The sequence below is a fragment of the Trematomus bernacchii genome, unplaced genomic scaffold, assembly GCF_902827165.1.
Source record: "Trematomus bernacchii unplaced genomic scaffold, fTreBer1.1, whole genome shotgun sequence".
In the NCBI taxonomy this organism is placed as follows: Eukaryota; Metazoa; Chordata; class Actinopteri; order Perciformes; family Nototheniidae; genus Trematomus; species Trematomus bernacchii.
In genome coordinates, this window is record NW_022987648.1 from 19,034,273 (window position 1) to 19,055,951 (window position 21,679).

At 41.2% G+C, this 21,679-nt stretch overlaps 1 protein-coding gene across 1 annotated transcript in view; it reads left to right on the plus strand.

The window, feature by feature from the left end:
* The window catches only part of igf2bp2a (insulin-like growth factor 2 mRNA binding protein 2a), a 44,781-nt gene extending 23,104 nt beyond the window's left edge, over positions 1-21,677 (plus strand). Inside the window, exons 3-16 of the mRNA XM_034134219.1 lie at positions 1,914-1,962; positions 2,766-2,817; positions 4,844-4,907; positions 6,209-6,496; positions 6,956-7,090; positions 10,104-10,226; positions 11,969-12,104; positions 13,647-13,784; positions 14,308-14,376; positions 15,083-15,199; positions 15,572-15,655; positions 15,804-15,935; positions 16,137-16,250; positions 16,947-21,677. Coding sequence (XP_033990110.1) covers positions 1,914-1,962; positions 2,766-2,817; positions 4,844-4,907; positions 6,209-6,496; positions 6,956-7,090; positions 10,104-10,226; positions 11,969-12,104; positions 13,647-13,784; positions 14,308-14,376; positions 15,083-15,199; positions 15,572-15,655; positions 15,804-15,935; positions 16,137-16,250; positions 16,947-17,045 — 1,600 coding nt within the window. The 3' untranslated portion in view covers positions 17,046-21,677. The remainder of the gene's footprint in view (positions 1-1,913; positions 1,963-2,765; positions 2,818-4,843; positions 4,908-6,208; positions 6,497-6,955; positions 7,091-10,103; positions 10,227-11,968; positions 12,105-13,646; positions 13,785-14,307; positions 14,377-15,082; positions 15,200-15,571; positions 15,656-15,803; positions 15,936-16,136; positions 16,251-16,946) is intronic.
* Positions 21,678-21,679: the final 2 nt, after the last annotated feature.

A 21,679-nucleotide genomic window follows, 5' to 3' on the forward strand; every position in this document is an offset into this window, starting at 1 on the left:
ACGTTTAAAAAGGTGATGTCTTTTGGTGCTACAAGCAGGTTTTTTCTATCGGTTTACCCTTGTTTGGATAACGGTTGCCAAGAGAGATCTTTCATCGAGGCTCTCGCTTTAAACCACCGTCAGCGACAGAAAGGTTGCAGGCCACCTTGTGGTAGGACCTGCTGGGAATTGAGAGTTTCTGTTTTCTGGGCTTGCTGTCTGTTTGTTTGCTTCTGTAGAAGAAGAGTTATGTTGTGTTATTTTATTTAGAAAATAATTTGCCTCTGGAACATTTTAGTTGGTGTCGGATTTAAAACATTTTCAAATGTTCGTATAAGAGTTTTTTGTTTTGTTTTGCTTGCCTAATAATCAGTACTAGTAGTAGTCTACTCATGTATTAAAGTTGAGATGGGTGAATCGATGAATGCCACCAACGTGTGTGTGTGTGTGTGTGTGTGTGTGTGTGTGTGTGTGTGTGTGTGTGTGTGTGTGTGTGTGTGTGTGTGTGTGTGTGTGTGTGTGTGTGTGTGTGTGTGTGTGTGTGTGTGTGTGTGTGTGTGTGTGTGTGTGTGTGTGTGTGTGTGTGTGTGTGTGTGTGTGTGTGTGTGTGTGTGTGTGTGTGTGTGTGTGTGTGTGTGTGTGTGTGTGTGTGTGTGTGTGTGTGTGTGTGGCTTTTTTCCCCATCCTCCTGAACTTGGATCCACTTCTTGTTATTAGCTTGCCTCCTCCACTTCATTTCTGTGCCTCAGTCTTCCACTCTCGCTCCTGTAATGCCCCATGATTGTCCTTAAATGATTTTTTTTGGGATACGGTTGTTAAGCGGTGCGGCTTTTTGCTCACCAGCCTCTCTGCTTTTTAAATCAGCAGCTCTCATTGCGGAGCAGGACTCTCACGTTAATGTAGTTGTTAACAGCCTGTGGTCAGCGGGCGGTTTGTGTGGCTGTGCTGTTTGCAACGACACACTCGCTGCAGGCAGAGTGGAAGTCTGTGTGGAAGCTCTGGATCCCAAAATGACCAGGGAGAGGGATGCTGTCCCATTTGGACGTCTATCTTTCTGTCTTCTCTGACCGACATGTTTTGATATAGAAGAAAAAGAGGCGGTTCAGGGTTCAACTCAGGGTTTCATCTTTGTTGCTCATCACAAATCAAATACACAAAGATGACAAGGAATAAGAAATACAGATACAATATATATATAGAGAGTATTTTTTCAAGGAATAAATTGAAATCTTGTTTATTTGTTGAAACAGGATTTTTTTCTTTCTTAATGACAAATGATTATTTGGAGTGACCTCATCTTAAGTCATGTAGAATTTCAGCACAAGTTTTCTAGGTCAATTTATTTGTATTGATAAACTTAATTCATCTGTGACTTCTGCTTTTCACCTTATTCCTGGGATTCATCTCAAATAAAAATCACTTTGTTGATTTTAATTATGAAATGTGCAATAACTCATAGTAATTGCTGTGTTTCTTTTTCTGATACTCATTTTTATCAAGTTATGTTCCATCATTCTTGTTGTCTTATTACAGACACTTTCTTTTTCTCGTCCTTTATGTCACTTCCACGTCCTGTAGTGAGTAGTAAGAATAGCACCAGTAGGAGGGTGTTACTGAGAGGCGCCGGCTGCTGTCTAATAAATGTCTTCACCTACATTTCCCTCAGCAGCGCTACAACAGTGCTTTATGAAACTGTCTAACGAGTTGTAGGTGTTTAAGAGTTAAGATTACACTGAACGATTTCACACAGTACGGCTATGACTCTGCATTTCTGTCCACGAAACGTCTCTGCTTCTCAACTGTGTATATTGTATATTTCATGAGTAACGTTTAGATTTTCTGTACACACAACAGATGACTGTAAACTCTCAAGTGTGTGAGTGTGTGGTTCATGTCTGTTAAATCCACTCCGTCTGTGTCTCTCATCTCTGCAGGAGTCGCAAGATCCAGATCCGGAACATTCCCCCTGATCTACAGTGGGAGGTCAGTCCTTTGTCTGTGTGCGTGTATGTATATGTGTGTGTGTGTGTGTGTGCGTGTGTGTGTGTGTGTGTGTGTGTTGCCCAGTTGTAGCTCCAGGTAGTACATAAACTAGTTTCCAGACTGTGACTCAACTCTCTTTTTATTGTATTTCTCTGTAGACTTCAGTATTTGTGTGCATGTGTGCTTTTATGTACTTTTTTGTTACTGTCTGAGTGACACTGTGTGTGTGCCTGAACATCTGTCTGTAACCTTGCTAGAGTGTCTTGTTTTTCTGTCTGAGTGTCTCTGTCGTCATGCCATCTCTCAGGGTGGCTGCTTTCAATACAGGTTGTCTACACGCTTCCTTGAAAACTCACAAAACTTCTCAGACATTAATGGAAGGCAACTATCCGTCTGTTTGTTTGACAAATTATTTATAACATTGCCCAATCAGAGTTGTTTCCTTATTTTTTAAGCAATCTGGCAAACTGGTAGATTGAATATAATAATATAATCAATTACTCAAATCACTATGTGTTGGTATGGATCTATATATACATGTAGTGTTATATAAAGGGGTGAAACATCTGTACTGGCATCTAACTTATAAGCAGTAAACTATGTAAACTTAGTAGTATGCTCCGATTGGCCCAGATAAGCACCAGGAGCACTGTGTGTGTGTGTGTGTGTGTGTGTGTGCGTTTGTGTGTGTGTGTGTGTGTGTGTGTGTGTGTGTGTGTGTGTGTGTGTTTGAGAATCCATGTGTGTTGTTGCACTACAGTGGCTGTAGTTGTGTTGTTGACCTGCTTTCACTTCTCCCTCAGGTTTTGGATGGCCTGCTAGCTCAGTATGGTACTGTAGAAAATGTGGAACAAGGTAAGGAACTCTTCCCCTCCCTGTTTTTTTTGCACATCATCTGTATCGAAGTGTTTAATGCACATGTGTCTGTTTAGCAACACACACACACACACACACACACACACACACACACACACACACACACACACACACACACACACACACACACACACACACACACACACACACACACACACACACACATCCCAGTGAGTCAAGTCTCCCTGTGTGACTTCCTCGTCACCATCATCCCACACGCCCATTATCTAAACATAACCCATCTTTGCATATAAATCAGCATTTATCTTTTGGTCTGTCTGAGCGCATGTGTGTCTTATAAGTCTGACCCAGGGAGAGTAGAATTATGTGCCGCCTGTATAATAAGTACTGTGTATTTCCACGGCTCCCCTGGGCCTCAGAGTATGGATTGAAGTGGGCAGACATGGCAGACTTACTGTGTGTGTGTGTGTGTGTGTGTGTGTGTGTGTGTGTGTGTGTGTGTGTGTGTGTGTGTGTGTGTGTGTGTGTGTGTGTGTGTGTGTGTGTGTGTGTGTGTGTGTGTGTGTGTGTGTGTGTGTGTGTGTGTGTGTGTGTGTGTGTGTGTGTGTGTGTGTGTGTGTGGTGTGTGTGTGTGTGTGTGTGTGTGTGTGTGTGTGTGTGTGTGTGTGTGTGTGTGTGTGTGTGTGTGTGTGTGTGTGTGTGTGTGTGTGTGTGTGTGTGTGTGTGTGTGTGTGTGTGTGTGTGCCTGTACGTGCTTGTGTGTCTGTTTTGGGGAGGTGCACTGTGGTAATGAGGGCGGACACTGAAGGCGCCTGTGGTGAGGCTTTTGTATGATGGAGTATGTGTGTGTTTATGTGCGTGCGCACGCTACTCAGCCCGACTAATGTTTTGCCGTCTACACACACAAGTAGTAAAGGTGCACACACAGGGACAAACAAACACACACATACAAAAATAATTACACTCTGTGCGTCAAAGCAGCCAACTACCACCCACTGTAGTCATGACAGGTGCTAAAAGAGAACTTACTCCACTCAGAGTGTCCCAGACGCTGCCGTAAAACAGCCCATTTCATCCCCAGCGCAGCGTTTCCTCCTCTTCTTTCTGCTCCAGTCCGGCTCTCGAACATCAGAGTTGCACAATAGCAGTGTGTGATCCTTATTCACTTTCTTTGTCTCTGTCCAACTTCCTGTCTGCGTGTCAGTTTCCCTCTGCTCTCTGCCGCGTGCTCTTGTCACGAGGTGAGGGTTTTGGAGGCGTCCCATGTTCTTGTGTGGCATGGTGACGGCTGCCCGTGGCGGAGAGGGGCAGCGGGCGGGGCAGAGCTGGCTGTGAGGGACGGGCACCGTGCCAGACCCTGCCCACTCCCCCTGTCTAATCCAGCTGGGCACTCTCTCTGGGTTTAACTCTTCCAAACCTGCTGTCTGCAGATTTAGACGTTTTTGTTCTCAGAGACCTGATCTGATATCTATTTTTGTTTCCGACACTAAAAATAAGCCCACTTTAAAACATTAGTTTTACTATTTATTTTGCATGTCTTTATTTTCTAAGATATGTGAAGCATCTGCTGTGGATGTTTTTTCAGCCAGCTTTGGTTGTCAGTCAGCACAAGCAAAGACATCAATATCAGTGCATAGTTCAGTCTTTTAAAACATGTGGGGTCCCAGCGGGAATCAAACCTGTCGCTGTGGCAGAGATATCTCTGCTCTGAGCAGCTGTGCAGGACAACAAATCTGCACCGCATTATCACAGATTACTTGCTTCGTTTAGGCTGTCATGTCAACGTTAAATCTGTTATTGTGCAAGTGGCAGAGGGGCTATTGTGTTTAGCCGCTGCTGTCTGTAGAGGCAGCAGCGCAGCCTGGAGGGAGGCCAGCGTGTGGGGATGGCTGTAATGGATTCACTCAGACAAGTGGCTCTTTGGGTCACCGCAGAAACCTGGATGCGCGTCTAACTCACCTACAGCAGCAACAAAACACAACTATTTACATTTATTTACTTTATCTCATGTTTGCTTTTTGTGTCTCTCTGCCTTCTTTCACAGTGAATACTGACACAGAAACAGCAGTGGTGAATGTTACATACGCAACCAAGGAGGAAGCTAAAGAGTAAGCAGCACGAATAATGACTCTGAAGTTATTTAGTTCTGTTTTTTTTGCCTACAAGTATGCACTCCAACAGCAACACAAGCAGCAGTTCACCCACTATTTATGTACTGCAAGGATTAAAAGAGTAAGGAATTGGAATACCCTCCTTGACAAACTTCCAATTGTACACATGTGTAATTAAACATGATCACATCCAAGAAAGTTACTATTTTTATCAGAAAAAAACATTAATACACATTACGCTAATTGTATAATAGAATAGAATAGAATTGGGAGGGTCACACATGCAGAGCACACAGCACACACAGTGAAATGTGTTCTGTGCATTTAACCCATCCTAGTACCAGGAGTCTAGTACTAGGAGCAGTGGGCAGCTATTGTACAGCGCCCGGGGAGCAATGGGAGTGAGGGGGGAAGGGGGATGTCCGGTGCCTTGCTCAAGGGCACCACGGCAGGGCAGGAGGTGAACTGGGACCTCTCCAAGTAGCAGTCCACACACTCCATCTTTAGGTCTGGTCGGGGACTTGAACCGGCGACCCTGCGGCTCACAGTCCAAGCCCCTACTGACTGAGCCACTGCAGTAAATTTCCCTCTGCATTTCCCACACTTAGACATCTTTCTTACCAATAAACTGAGCTTTTTCAAAAGGCTAAATTGAGGTTAAATCAGCTGAGACTCAGCAGACAACCAGAAGTTGTGCAGAGGGAGAGATTGATACTGTTTTATATTTATAAGATGCTTTAGTCTGAAAATATTGTATTTCTCTTTAAAACATTCAACAATTTATGACATACACAATACATCTAGCATGTACACACTGCAGGTCTCCCTTGAATGGGATTTCACCTGGATAAATAAAGGTTTTGAATTGAATTGAATTGAAATAAAAGCAAGTATATCTTGAGAGGTTTTACAATAACCTTTTCAATGTTAACATCACAGTAAATTCCTTGCACAATTAATGATATAATATCCCGCTTTATATTTTGTTACTGTAAATTTGTATTTCCACATGTGTATTTTCCACATGTTTAATTTTTAACTTTTTAATGCTATTTTATTTATATTTCAGAAATATTTTTGGATTGTTCATTTCTAGTGTTTTAATTTCTCTTATGTACATTGCCTTGTCTTTTTATGCTGCTGCAACGCAAACATTTCCCAATTTGGGATCAATAAAGTACTAATCTATCTAATCTATCTTATCTAAATGAAATCTCACACAAGGAATTCCACTGAACCCGTTTACTGTAATATAATACTTGACTTGTTTCGCCTCCACCTCCTGTTCCTCCCCACAGAGCCATTGAGAAGTTAACAGGGCACCAGTTCGAAGACTACTCCTTCAAAGTGTCATATATCGTGGACATGGATGCTGCTCCGCCCGACCAGGCTCCCCGCACACGGCGTGGGGGGCGGTCCTCCCGGGAGGGCGGCTCTCAGCCCGGGCCCTCAGGAGATTATGGCTCTCCCCGCACCAGACAACACGACTTCCCCCTGCGCATGCTCGCGCCTTCTCAGTTTGTCGGAGCCATCATCGGCAAGGAGGGCTTCACCATCAAGGAAATCACCAATCGGACCCTGTCTAAGTGAGCAGACTCTGGTAGTCCTCTCTGGTTCCTGCTGTGTTTGTCTTTCCTGTTTTCTTAGCTACACTCTAATTTTGTTATGTAGACATGACATAATAATGTAGACAATGTGGCACTGTGCCCAGGCTTGCATTGTTAAGACCAGTTGTCTGCGATATAATGCAAGATAGCACACAGTAAATGCTTTAAGTTGTACAATTTTGAAAAGGAGAAGCTCAGGGTTTTCATGGAGGGTTTACTGTGAGATATAAATATTTTTGTATACACAACATCCCATTGTAACATTTACTTCTCAACATCTTAAAAGGCTGTCTTCTTTTAAGTACCATTATTTTATTTGTGTGCTTTCAGTCTGTAATGCACAACAAGACAAATGTTATTATGAATTTATACTCTATCCTCCTTCTTTGTCCTTCTCTACGTTGTGTTTATCTCTCTGTCCGTCTCTCCCTCTCTCAGGGTGGACATTCATCGGAAGGAAAATGCAGGGGCAGCAGAAAAGCCCATTACCATCCACTCAACTCCCGAAGGCTGCTCCGCCGCCTGTCGCATGATCCTGGACATCATGCAGAAGGAGGCCAACGAGACCAAGACGTGAGTCTGCACCTTGACATGCACAAACATGCATACACACACTCGGATGTTGTTTATGCAGGGCAGTTATGCACTCCAACAGGGAGATAAGCCATAATATCTGCGCGGCTGTAATCTTATCCTTTAACCTGCCTGCACACCTTTTAATCTCACTGTGCATTCTCTCGCTTGGACCACTAACACAGTGCACACGACACACTCGCATAGGAAAACACGTGACCGCAGCTTAGCATTTAAGAAACAAGGCCAACTTGTCTAATTGAGCTTGACACTTTTAACAAGACACTGCACCTTTAAACTCTTTGAGCTCTGCTGGATCTGAGTGTCAATGCCCAGCTTGTATTTGTATTTATTTGTCAAGTGTGTTGTTTGTCGATGGGGTGCGTCCACTCAGTAAGTGTTGCTTGAATTATAAGAGCTAGATCCTTCATTGCTGGATACAGAAAAATTGTTTTGCTTCATTTAAATATTAAAATGTTCCCACAAACTTGCAAGATACATCCTAGATGACATGATACTTAGGCGCCGTTTACACGAGGAGAAAACTGCTTGTATCTGCATAGTTTTGCGTGCGTATAGCCCTATTATTTACACGAGGCCGATAGAAACTGACCCCACAAACGATAACGGGTCCCAAGGTGGATAGATTTGCAAACGAAACGCTCTGGGGGGTCAACCGAGTCCGTGTAATCACCTCTATACGAATATTTCCTGAAAAAATAACGATAGCCCCACCTCTCCCCACCTCTCCTGCTCACTGCTGTAGCATGGCTGTGTTAATTAAACGCACAAGGGGTTCTTGAATGAAATAATATTATAAAAGGCAAACCAGAATTGTTAACGCCCAATATACTCCTTAAACAAAATAAACAGAGTCAGATTTCATGCATTGATCCATTATATTGACAAAGGAGGATCTCACCCGGTGTTTGTAGAGAATATCTCTCTGAGCGAGTCCTCTCCACGGAGACATGCTCCTCCTCCTGTCAGTAGCTACTGCTAGTGCTACTGCTACTGACCATGCTACAGATATTAGTGCAAAAATATACAGCTCCTCTACCACAACCATCAGCAACAAGTGGACATGGAGAATTACATGAACTACATGTTGCTAAATCCACGGCGGGGCGTAAACAGAAGGGTAGCCATGGCAACATTGCTGCGAGGCTGCTGCGGAGTCTTCTTCACTGCTTTTGGTGTATTTTGTGGCGGAAGTTACAGCGCCACTTACAGTCCCAGCATATGTACTACAGCGTTTCCAGCGGTCTCGTTTGAACAGACACGTTAAATGAAACAAATGCATGTGAACGGAAGACTTTTTTGAATACGCATACTGTGCATAAACGCAAACGGTCCCGTGTGAGCGGGGCCTTAAATTGGTTTTGTCAAAGACTGTTTATTTTGTTGTTTTGTTCTTGTCCCCAGTGTTTTCAGTCAGTGTGGTTTCCCGTAGAGCCGGAGAATGGTTCAGGCTGTCGAGAGGGATGATTATGGCTCTTGAGCATAAATAGATTTTTCTAGCTGTTGCCTCATAGTTATTTCACAGAGATATCGATGTTCTAATCTTCCCAAAATGTTTAACTATTCATTAAAGTATGAAAATGAAGAAATAGGTAAATGTTTTTTTAAACTGAACGACAACAGCCTGCATTAGTGAGTGGGCTGTAGCTCTAAATGCCACCAATATTTTCCTTTAAATTAAAAGAAACTCTTAGAAGGCGACAGACAACAAACTCTTGTTCCTGTTTTATGTTAGTTGCTTAGCCATATTGATGTGACGTAATGAAGTAACAATAAATCAGTCTGCCTTATCCACCTCGAGAATTTCACTCTAAGATCAATATTTATCCTATCTGTCAAATCAGTAAATCTCTTAAAATAGCCTGTACCTGTCGCTGCCTGGGTGCCACTCCTTCATAAATGAACAAGTCACCTCAGTCCCACCACACCCTGTAATTTTACTGAGCGTAAAGAGAGAAAAATGTCAAAAAAGGGATCAGAATGAGTGCTTTTGAGACATAATAAGAGACTCCAACATCAAAATAAAACAACCATTATTTTTTCCATCTGTGCACCAGAATAATTCAGGGTTTTGTGAAGCCATAAAATGGAAAATTAACTCAATTAATTCATCAATTTTTACGGCACAAAATACATTTCAACTTACTCTCTACTTCACTGAAAAATACACAGCGTACACAAATTATGTTTTTGTCCTGAATATCTTTTTGTATCCATCTACCTCAAAAGCAAGTGGAAAAATACCAAATTTCCACTGTGACACGAAAGATGATAAGTGCATCATTTCTCAGTGTCAAGCTTTCTGTATGATCATATTAGTCTTTTAATTTTGTATTTGAAAAGCAACATTATTATTTATACCTTCTGCTCTGTGCTAACTATAAGAGGTGAGGCTAAACAGTTCCTTAGAAAAATGTAATAGGAAGTGTAACACACTTCTACTATCCTATAACTACTGACAAACTGTATTGTTCCCCCTGAGGAACATCCTAGCTTAAAAACAAGGAAATCATTAGGAATTTATATCATGATGAACATTAAAAAACTAATATAAAGCAAATAAAACTGGTCAAATAATGTGAGACTCCGGTAGAAAATCTGCTATTTTACGTTTTTTACACTGAGGGACTCCAGCACGTTAGATCTCGTTTGTTTATACTCTGATTTACTCATCTCCTTCTATTACCAGAAGCATTTTCTGAGCTGTTGTTGTTGCTGATGTCCTTGTTTACTGTAACTATGCTAAACAGTTCTTGCAGCAGGAAACGTCTGAGTTCATGTGGACCAAATCTCTTCAAGAAAATGAGTTTAGAACTGATCTTCTTCCCTGTAAAAATCTGGCTATTTTTTTTATATAGCGATATTAAACACATCATTGAATAAAATGTCTTACATTTATGTTCACATATCCTCACACCACATTTATGACACTCAGGGAAACGTATCTTCTCTTATCTCTCTCTGACCTGAGTGTGTATGTTTGTGTTTGTAGGACGGAGGACATCCCTCTGAAGATCCTCGCCCACAACAGCCTCGTAGGGCGGCTGATTGGGAAGGAGGGTCGAAACCTGAAGAAGATCGAGGAGGACACAGGGACCAAGATAACCATCTCCTCGTAAGCCACCTCTCCTGTTGCACCCGTTCTCCTCTGTCACTGGTGCCCACGTCAATCTAGCACCTTCAGGAAATCACACACTGGATATTTAACTACTTGTGAGCACTTTGGACTATTATTAATTTAACCAAAACGCAAAACCTGCTGGGATTCTACTTCTTAGACTAGAGCCATACCTTTCTACAACCGTTCCCATTAGCCGCTCTACATGTGGTTTTACTTATCTGAGTTGTTAGGGAGTTGCTTATTGCTCCTTTACTCCAGAACATGATATTAAAGGTGGTGATTACCCCCCATTTAGCAGGCCATGCTCGCCAACCTTTGTTCATTTAGGGCTAATGAATCGCTCTGTCTCTGTGAGCTGTGTGGACGTAATGAGCCTTGAGAAAGAGACGGAGATGAGGAGAGAGATGAAGAGAGAAGAAGAGAGACCTTGTTTAAAAGAGGCAAACGGTACATCTTGTGATAGAATATCTAAATGTCCACGATCGCTTATATGATTCATTCATTAATAGATGCAGTTGTTAAGGCTAAAGAGTTTAAATCCAAAACCTTCTGTGGTTCATTTTAGACAAATTGAGTAATGTTTTGGCTGCAGTGTTTTGACACTATTGCTGTTTGTACAACGTTTTTTTTCCTGCAATAATATTAAGCAAGGACAAACTAGTTTTAAAATGAACACTGCAGCGATTGTAAACATAGAGATGATTTAACTCATCAGGATGTCATCTGGTTTCTCTCACTTTGGAAAAGAAAATTGCAAGTTTCTGATGTGTAAATTGTGTTCAAATTGTTTATTACGACAGGGAAGGTCATATTGTTCTAAATGCAATGATGGTGATGATGATGATGATGATGATGATGATGATGATGTGAATTGGCCACATTGAAACCCTTTTGAGTTGCATTATGGGAAGTGCAGGACCCAGTGTTTTCGGAGCATAATCTGACATCATACTGTGTCAACGAAGACTTGAAGAAGACGATTGAGAACACAATATCATTAACATTTTTATCATTTAGATTTTATTGTGTATTTTCAAAGACATAAATAACAAGAAAGGCAGCCATACTATACAAAGACAGTGCTCTCACACCTAAAAAACACAACAAAACAATAACATAAGGGACAGGGGGGGTTACAATGTCAATTTTATTTTATGCATGCTGCCCATGGTCTAGTACCAGTACATGATTTACTCAGTAACACAAATATACTTTCATTATTACTATATATTTTTTTCCCCCTCTTTTAAATGTTTTCTCTTTATTAGTCTCACTTTTTTTGTTTTATTCAGGGTTTTTTTTTTATAAAGGAGAGCAGCCGAGATGGTTTAGGTCAAGGAATTACCTTATTGTTACCCAAAACCTGTTATTTATTCTACCCAATCAAAATATGAAAGGGAGGAGGCAGCTTCTTCCAGACTTAAACGGTTGAGAAAGTCCTCCAGCCATTGAATTGTGAACTTTTGATATGTTATAAACTAATGGACTCAAGTGTGAAGATCATTTTGTCATAGACATGAATACAAACTTATTTTGGCAACCTGTGGATAACCCCTGATAAAATGCTAGTTAGTTTGTATTTCTTTGGGTGTTTACCGGTAGTTCAAATATTACTCCTTCTACTACTTTAACTCAGTCATATCCACTTTCTGATAAAAAATAGTGAGCAGAGTGTGAGTGTTTCTGTGAGCTGTATTTGCATATACTAATTTATGTGTGTGTGATCTCCCCTGCAGGTTACACGACTTAACCATTCACAACCTAGAGAGGATCGTCACGGTGAAGGGCACCTTGGATGATTGTTGTAAAGCCCAGGTGGAGATCCTGAAGAAACTGATAGAAGCCTCCGAGAACGACATTGCTGCTATGAACGTAAGCCGAGCCTTAAGGTTACCATCTGCAGACCTCTTCCACGATCAGGGTGTGTGAGTGTGTGTGTGTGTGTGGTTATGATCTCAGGTTGACTCACACAGACTGACAGGTGAACAGTGAAGAGGGAGTGATGATATACTGTAGGATGATATCGCTTTCCATTCAGTGCATGTTACCACCAGCATTAGTAATACCCTTTGTTGTGTGCTTGGTAGATGGATAACAGTAAACAGTTGCTGAATAGCTCATCAGTGAGTGTTTGAGCACAGCATGTTAACAAACATGTGTGTGTGTGTGTGAGTGTGCCTGTTCCACAGAGCCTCTGACTCACGCTCACTTCCCCGCTGTGTGTGTCTGTGTTCCCGATGTAACACACTGCGTTTCCCAGCATCCATCTGATATCTGTAGGCCGCTCTCTCACCCAGCTCCGCTTTCACACTGCCTGGATGACATCAACGGGGCAGAGCCAGCGAGAGAGGTCGACCTCAGAGGAAGAGAGATAGTGAAGATGAAGATCACAGGCTGCACACTCCCTATACTACAGATATGATTAATGATAACGTGTGTGATGATGCTCTCTATGATGAGCAGCAGTTACTCAGAATTACTATGCCAGTATCTTAGCTGCTTTCACATGAGCTGCCCATGTTGTTCATTTTTATCACCTAAATATTGGTGAAGAAATAATCATCAAGAAGTACCTCATCGCATGCGATTAAATAGTACAGGCTGGTGAGAGCAGTGCTGGCAGCTGAGTGCCGACTCTACAGTTAGCGGTGAGGGCCATCTAGCGTGACACTGTGGATATTACATAAAGCTTTCTGGGAAAAAGGAAGTGAAAGAAGGCCGTGTGTCTCTGCACGGACATGAAACCCTGAGGGCTGCATATTTTGTCGTGCCATCAAAACAGCAAACATCCCCGTTTATCGCCTTCCTGTTGGTCTCTAAATTGTTTATTCAGCTTGAGAAGTAGGAACATTTTCTCCATCCATAAATGTATTCTTAAAATGATGCATATTCTTTACTGGGCAGAAACTAAGTACACAAATAAAAGTAACACTTGTAATGTGATGTAATGCCACGATATTCTAACATTTATTTGCTCAAAGCTGATACAATTGTAAAAATATGCCTGTACTGTTTAGAAGCGCACACGTTGACTGTTTCAGACAGTCAACGTGTGCGAGTCAACAATCAAAAATAACCAACATACTTATATTTGAGTTTAAAGATTGCTGGATTATTGCTAATTGTTATGGATATATAACACATCCTAAACAACAGTCAGGTTCATTCCTGTGTCAGATTGACCTTGGGAGGACCCTTTTGGTAATCAAAAAACATTTGGGAAATTATTGATGTTTATTTATCAATTAAACTTACTTTTGACTTATTTTAAAGAAATAATTGGCATTCATCCTCCTTTTTCTCTTTATTTCATTCAGTTCAAGATGAAATGATGAGACCCATTTAAAGCCTAATGTATATATTTTTTGTAGTTTTTTTCTTTAAGCTAAAATCTTCCTCTCTTGTTCTGCCCAGCAACAGGCCAACCTGATCCCAGGCTTGAACCTGAACGCTCTGGGCATCTTCTCCTCCGGCCTGCCGATGTTTCCCCCTGCTGCCGGACATCGCGGTGCAGTGCCCCACATGGCTCCAGCAGGATACAACCCATTCTTAGTGAGTATGTTCTTATTTCACAAAACCATAAAAGGCGGTGAAAAAAAGAATCTAAAATGATTGTTTTGTAATGACTTTTCTGCTGTTGTTTTACCCGCCCAGTGAAGCAATGCTCAGCTCCTGCAGGGATTAGTTGTGACTTGATAAAGCAATTTTTTTCCAACACGTGGTTAACCAGTTTTCCCCTGAAGTGCTTTTTAAGAAAACAAAACAGTGTTGACTCAGGTATTCTTGCAATATATTGTATACAGTTTGAAACAACCAGAATTCCCCCATCTTCCACACATATGAGTCAGGATGTCTGTAAAACAAAGTCTCCACACATTGGCTGACGAGGTCGAGCCACAGTAGTGTGAGACATTGTGCGAGAATGTATTGCGTGCTTCATAGTCCAGAAAGTTAGTGATTCACTGGCAGTTTATGCCCCTGAAATTCCCCCTAATAGAAGCTTGAGTTAAGTGTGTGCATGTGTCTGTGAATTTGTGTTTTTTTGCCATCTGATTGGTCTGCTTGTCTCTTTCAGAGTCACTCTTCACATCTCAGTGGCCTGTACGGGGGTCCTCCAGCAAGTGCCATGACCCACCAGCACTCAGTATGTTCTCTTATATTTTGCACTTTAGTCAATTATGCCCTGTGGATTTGAGTCCTAAGAACTAATTTCTTGTTATTTATGATGCTAAAACAATATTTATAAGATTTGAGAGCAAGTTGAGAGCACAATAAATCTTTGAAAAGCCTCAGGAAGTTACTTATGGTATACATGCTGCCACAGTATAAAGAAAAAGAAAAAGAAGCAACACTAAATGGACGGAAAGACTTAAATAAGAAACCATGACAACCTCTCGGTCAACGTCTATGATGAACAGAGAGTCTGGCATTTTTGCGTACCATCACCCAGCCACCAGTACACCACAAATATGTTTGGAAGGGCAGAATTGTCCTGTGGCTCATAAGAAAATAATTTCATAAACCTCGAGTACATGAGTGTTGCCATGCTTAAAGGTCCCATGTCATGGCCATTTCTACTGATCATAATTCCATTGTTGAGGTCTACTAGAATAGATTTATATTGTGCAATTTTCCAAAATCACATTGGTTTCTCATACAGCATCTCTGTATAGTGTGTGTATTCACTCTCGGTCCTCCTTTTTTTTTTAGGCATCTCTTCGAGTATCTGACAAGTTAATTTAATAGGTTTGACTGTTTGGTAGCTTTTAAATGTCTCTCCCATTCAGCAGTAAAGTTGAGTAATAGTGGAGTGAAATATATCTTTATGTGTGACTTATTTTTCCCCACAGACTCCAGAACAGGAGGTTGTCTACCTCTTTATTCCAACTCAGGCAGTCGGGGCCTTGATCGGCAAGAAGGGCCAGCACATCAAACAACTCGCCCACTTCGCTGGAGCTTCTATCAAGGTGGGTTTTTCAGCGTCAATAGAGCACTGACTTCAATTTGAAGGGTGGTAAAAAAGGTTGTCTAACCACCTCTGATCAGCGTGCATCGCATTGTTTGAAGGCTCACATCGGGCAGTAAGGTGAAGTTAACAATTTGCTTGTCCGCACTGGCAGGTTGTTAGTTATTAATGGTCAAAAAAGGAGTTACGCTTTTATAAAATTCTCTGAGCCGCCTGAAGAGGTGGAACAGATGCTCAATGAATTCTCATACCATAGTCTCATTTATTTGTTGGAATACGCAGACTTCTTGAATGATGATTCAGTGGTTACATGCACTGAATAAACACCTTTTCTATTTCTCTCCATAACCTGTGTGTGTGTTGTGTGTTCCAGATTGCTCCAGCTGAGCATCCAGATAGTAGGATGGATGGTGAGAGGATGGTTACTATTACTGGAAATGCAGAGGCTCAGTTTAAGGTAACCACACAATGAAATGCTGTGTATGCAAAATTGCTACTTGATATGCTTAATTCATTTTGTTGTGTATTACAGTAAACAGCAGTGGATCACTGTGTGTCCCCATTTCCCAGTCTCTCCTTGTCTCATTCCCTCCTCTGTATTCCAGGCCCAAGGTCGGATATTTGGGAAGCTGAAAGAGGAGAACTTCTTCTCAGCGAAGGAGGAGGTCAAACTGGAGACGCACATCAAGGTTCCCTCAACCGCAGCTGGCAGGGTCATTGGTAAAGGCGGAAAGACGGTGAGTTGTTGCTTGAAGTGATCTGAATTATAGACAAGGATGGAGAAAAATCAATTGCATTAACTTCAGCTACATTAGCCATAAATAGCACCTGGTTTGCTTGGTTTAACCAAACAGTATTTTTCAGTTTACTGAGTAAGTCAGTGAGGTTTTAAGTGATAATTAAAGCAATATACTAAATCTCTTGAGGTTTTTTTTCAGGTAAATGAGCTGCAGAACCTTACAAGTGCTGAGGTCATCGTACCGCGGGACCAAACCCCAGACGAGAACGATGAAGTCTTTGTGAAAATCAGCGGTCATTTCTTTGCCAGCCAGGTACGCATAACAAAGTTTAAGATCCTGTAAATGAACACAGGATGTGTTTGTTATTTGGGCTGATATGGTGGCTTAACTTGGTACATCAGTTTTTTTGTATTAAGTCTTCTGAAATGTTTATGCAATAATGCAGATTATCTTCTTTAACATGTGCTCTGAACATTGGTTAAAACCAGGAATACAATCATTACTTTTTCACATTTTGGTTGGTTATTGCATGTTTTAACAGAAGAAAAGTTGGATATCTATTTTTTTTCACATTATAATTCAGAAAATACTCTCAACAGCATTACAAAGTTATTAAATGAATCTAATGTTGGGTTTGGGATCTACGGTTACATGTTTCAATTTCCAATACACAGTTGTAAGTTGTAAGCATTTTTTAAATGGTGCATTGTCAGAATCGTAGTAAATGGATGAAGATTCAAATTCAGCTAGAAGTCATTTTCTTTGTTACTTTAGTTTATTAGTTCTTATTATCTTTAAACAATTTAAGCATATATTAATACAATTTACATACTCATAACTGCAGGAAAAAACAAACCCACACAGTCAACTTACTCCCAATGATGCTGTGCAGTTCATAGGAACATGACAGTTATCTGTTCATTAAAAGCCTATCTCCAAGGTCAGTCTGGTACGTGTTGTTACATATCAGTTAACACCCCGTCCTGTATGTGATGTCTCTCCGCACAGACTGCACAGAGGAAGATCCGGGAGATCATTCAGCAGGTCAAACAGCAGGAACAGAAGCACCAGCAGGGCACCGCCGTGTCACCGCACCACGCCAAGTGACCAGCGGGGCGGCTCCGGCGGGTGCCAGCCAATGAATGTAGCCCTCCCAAACGGACAGAGACCTACCCAGACAAAGGCCACGGCCAAGGGGGACATGCAGGGCAGACCAGCAGCACCAGGATCAAAACCAAAGAACTTCACTAGGGGGGAAACAAGTAAGAGCCAAAGGCTGAGGGCATTGTGTGCACTGCCAGCCCCGTGAGAGCAGATAGAGTGGGAAAAAACCGTACTGATATAATATAACAAAAAAAGACCAAAAAAATCTATAAGGAACGTGGACATGGCAGAGAATTTTGGAACTGTTGTCGTCACAGTTCCAAACAGGAAATAGTATGTCGCCCTGCATAACGTTATCTCTTTAGTTGGACTAACATAGGCCTAACAAACTGATAAAGCAAATGTATTAACACGAGCGTATACGAGGCATTGTGATAAATATTTTAGGTTAGAACAAGCGCGAGGGACAATGGACTCTCACATGAGTTAGAGATATTCAGATTGAAAGATTAAATATCCTTAGCAGTATTAACACAGAGTAGAAAAGTATATTGATACACACTGAGAGTACGCACTGTTATTTTCCTATCAAAATGACAGAACAACTTGGTTTAGTTTCTAATATTTGTGCTTGTTCCAGAGATTGATTGTGCTCTGACAGCCTCATAAGGCAATTCCCCTTGTGTGTTCACAGTATAGGCCACTGAAATCAAAAGAAAAACACTTGTAAGAAAATATGGTGAATGGGTCTTTTTAACAAGCCTGTGTGTGTGCCAACGCAAAAGATAACGTCCCTTTTAAGTGTCTCACCAATCATATCTGATGCTTCGACTCTTTTTTTCTTTCATTTCTTTATTTTCTGCTTATTTCTGCTTTAATTTCTCATCACTCTCTCTCATCTGGTGTGTTTTTTTAATAGGTTAAAAACATTTTTGTTGTCAAGGAACAGATTCTTCCCCCATAGCCCTCATTGAACTGCCACTTTCACTCAACAGAGGTCAAACGCATCAGAGGAATGTTTAAACTGATATCATTCTTCCATGCTGTACAGTAACTAGAACAGCATTCATGCTTGTTGTCCTGATATTTAAAAAAGAAATCTAAACGTTGTCTAATAAAGGACGATCAGAGCAAATCTTAAAAAAACTATTTGTGCAAACTTAATTTGCTTACAGGTGACCAGTCGTTTTGAATGTGCAGCGCCACACGCTCGGCCTTATTTGGGACGTCATGAGGACCGACACAAACATAAGAAATTAGACGTTGTTTTGAGGGAGGGTGCTCACTTTTGGTGTGTGGAGTGGCAGTGAGGAAAAGGTTTTGGGTTAGAGGGTGGTTTGGGAGGCACTGTATGACCTGTGGTACACACACAACCGCAAACGTGACCGCAGCCGTGTTTGGCTTTAACCCTCTCTTGTCAGGGAGCTTTCTAAAACAGCATGACAGCTGTGAATGTACGATATGCAGCCTTTTAGAAGAATCACCCCTGCCGTGTCCAGCAGGCGGGGCCACAGGCACAGACACACAGATTGTCATTCTCACCCTCGCTCTTTCTTTTAACTTTTTCTCGTTTTGTTTTGTTTTGGCGAGCCAGCCGACCGCTCTGCGAGTGCGCTGGACACGCAGGTCCTCCTGGTGTCCCTTTACTGTGGAGACCATGGAAGCTTGTTGCCTTATTTTGTCATCTTTTAGACATCACCCATCAGCTTCATCTTCCAGACGCAAGGTTATTGCCAATACGCACAGCTTCCTCCGTGTGTGTGCGTTTGTGTGCGAGTGCGCATGTGTGTGTATATATATATAAAAAGAGAGAGTAATATTTATGAATCTATTTTTTTCCTATTTTGTGATGAGAGCTATTGATAAGAAACAAAAAGAAAAACAAAGTCCTTTTCTTTTCTTCCTCAGTGGGACACTGCCATATTATTTTGAAGGGAAGTGTTTATTTTCTTGAAAACTAGACTATGAATAATAATATAAACAAAAAACCTGAAAAATAGGAGAACAGTGAACCATCGATAACTTTGGTCAGGATGTGAACAGTGCGCATGTCAGTATTGTGATCTACCTCAGGCTTCAGGGTACCTCAGTCCAATCTTTCATTTCCCCTTTTTCCACATTTTGTATGCCTTGTTAACTGATCATTTTGAGCGTTTTTAATTTTCTTTTTTAATGAAAAAAAGACAAAAGATCTACAGTAATCTCTAAACTCTTCAGGTCCAGTCAACTAGTGAAACTTTGTCAACCGTAGTCAACTCTGTTGGACTGTCTTTACCTGGACGCCATACAACCTCTTAATGATACACGTCAAAAGGATTTCAAAGTACATTTTCTGTAGAAAGGAATGAAGAGCAGGATCTAAGGGGTACATACCTGCCCGAAGTGGTTCTGAATGTGGATGTTGTGTACTGATTTCACAGAATCAAAGAAAGGAAAGAAAAGTCAGTTGAAAACAAAACAGAAACTAACCATCTGTACCTCCTGCTTTTCCCAACTGTACCTCCAGGTTTTTTTTAGACTTACAAAAAAAACAACAATGACGTTTATTCACTTGTGGAAAAAAAAAAGATTTTTTTTAAACAACCCAATTCAATCGTACCAGCTCTATTTGATAAAAACATACTCTGGGGTTGATTTGAAGAAAACACAAAGCTGCAAAAATACACTGACGGGACTCTTTGAACTTGGTGTAAAAACCCTAGTCTTCTGTGTAGAATGTAGAACAACTCTAGTCGTTGAAATGTCACTGTGTACGACAAGATATCTGTATATCTGTAAACATGTACAATAGTCACACATTAATACATCGTTTTCTGTTTCTATAACACTTATCAGTCTACACCTGCGATGTGAGAGATGGTGGGAGAAGTTTTAGAGCGTCACAGCTTGCCTCAAAACTGACCTCTAAACGGTTTTCTCATCAATCTATAGATGATTTTTTTGTTTTGATGTGCTGTACATTTCAGAATTACCTCTCAGAATCCAAGGCTGACTTTAGTTACTAAAACCGATGTAGGGCGAAAAATAATTAAATAAAGGAATGATATAGTGAAAGTTAGTGTTTGTCTTTGGAGTTCTTTTAACTGTTGAGAGCTGATTTTTTTAAATTTTTTTCCGAGGGCAGACTTTTGTCATCAGATGAGCTGGATCATTGTCTCAGTGAACACAGATTAGCAGTGCTGAAATAAAACATAAAAGGTCTATCGAACTCACACAATGCCTGAGGCTTGCTGTAACAACAGCAAGCCTCCCCACAGCCGGTACAGTACCTCATACTGATGATGATCGCTCACCAGACCTGATTCAAATGACCCCCTGACCTTAGCCACACCAATGCAGTACGGTGCTTTAACTCGAAACACGTGACTCCTGTGGTGGTCTGCTTCACTGTAGTAGGGCATGTCATGGAGAGAACGGCTCTTCGCTGTAGCACTGGAAATTGCAGTTTGTCACTCATGGTTTGACTTGACAGGACTAGCTTTTTAAGAGCAGTATTGAAGGCTCGTCTCTTGTGTTGCAGAGGACTCTTCAGATCTCTGTCTCGCTTGTGTTTTTGGCTCTTTACACAGTCAGTGCAGGTTTCCCTCCAGCTGGTTCGGTTTCACTGTGTCGGTTTCAGCACAGCGTCTTGGTTGTTCAGACCTCTGTAGGCCGGCCGCTGTCTGAGGAGAAATCTTGTCAAAACGTAATAGTTTCCTTTTAATTTTAATTTGTACTTCCAAGGATTGATGTTTCTAGGTTTTGTGGGGTGTTGCTAGACATTAATATTCAGTACCAGAAAACCACAATTACACACATCACTGAGGGTGTACTGTGTTGTTAGTCATATCACATGGTGGTTGGATAGTTTAGGCTTTTATTTTTCCTGTTGATCTGGTTTTTTCTCGTCATTTACACTGATTTAATGATGTAGTCCGGAGCAGTAGCTGGGATTCTTTGCTTTAATATTCATTCCTGTTAGATCACTACCAATTATACTAGTTGTTAAATTGTGGTTGAAATATCCTAACTAGAATGTTTAACAGATTTGGGAATCATGATGGAAAAATAAATGAATCTGTGACATGCATAAAAGGAGGGTTGACAGAGTAACCAGGTCTGATAAAAAAAAAAAGGCTAATCAAATCTTGTTCTGCGACTGAACAAAAAATAGGGCATTCAACAACCATCCAAAAAAAGATAGTTAGCTGAGGAAGGATTTAGTAAAGTCTGGTTTGATGTATGCAGAACCACAGCAGTGTTTTTGTCTTGTCTTGTTGTTAAATGGGAAAACACAAAGCATTGCATGAGACTGTTGTAGGCGATCCAGTATGTACACTTTATATAGCACTAGACTTTCAGTAGTGGTTTTCCATGGATCCATTTCTTAACTGCTTTTCACCATTTGGGAGATTCCTTTTGTCCCCTCAGTAGGTCTCAACCCTCAAGTCCTACATTTCCCACGGGCCAAAAGGTCCCAGACACCTCAAGGTAATCGGTGACTGTGCGCTAGACAGACATATATGATCCATTTTTAATCCATCCCGTGGATTCATGCCTTTCTGGTAACAGCCAAGCTGTTGTTTTGAGTTGTGAGTGAACTGTATTGCTGAGCAACCTGGATCTGAGCAATAAATAATATTTGAAAAAAGAAAATA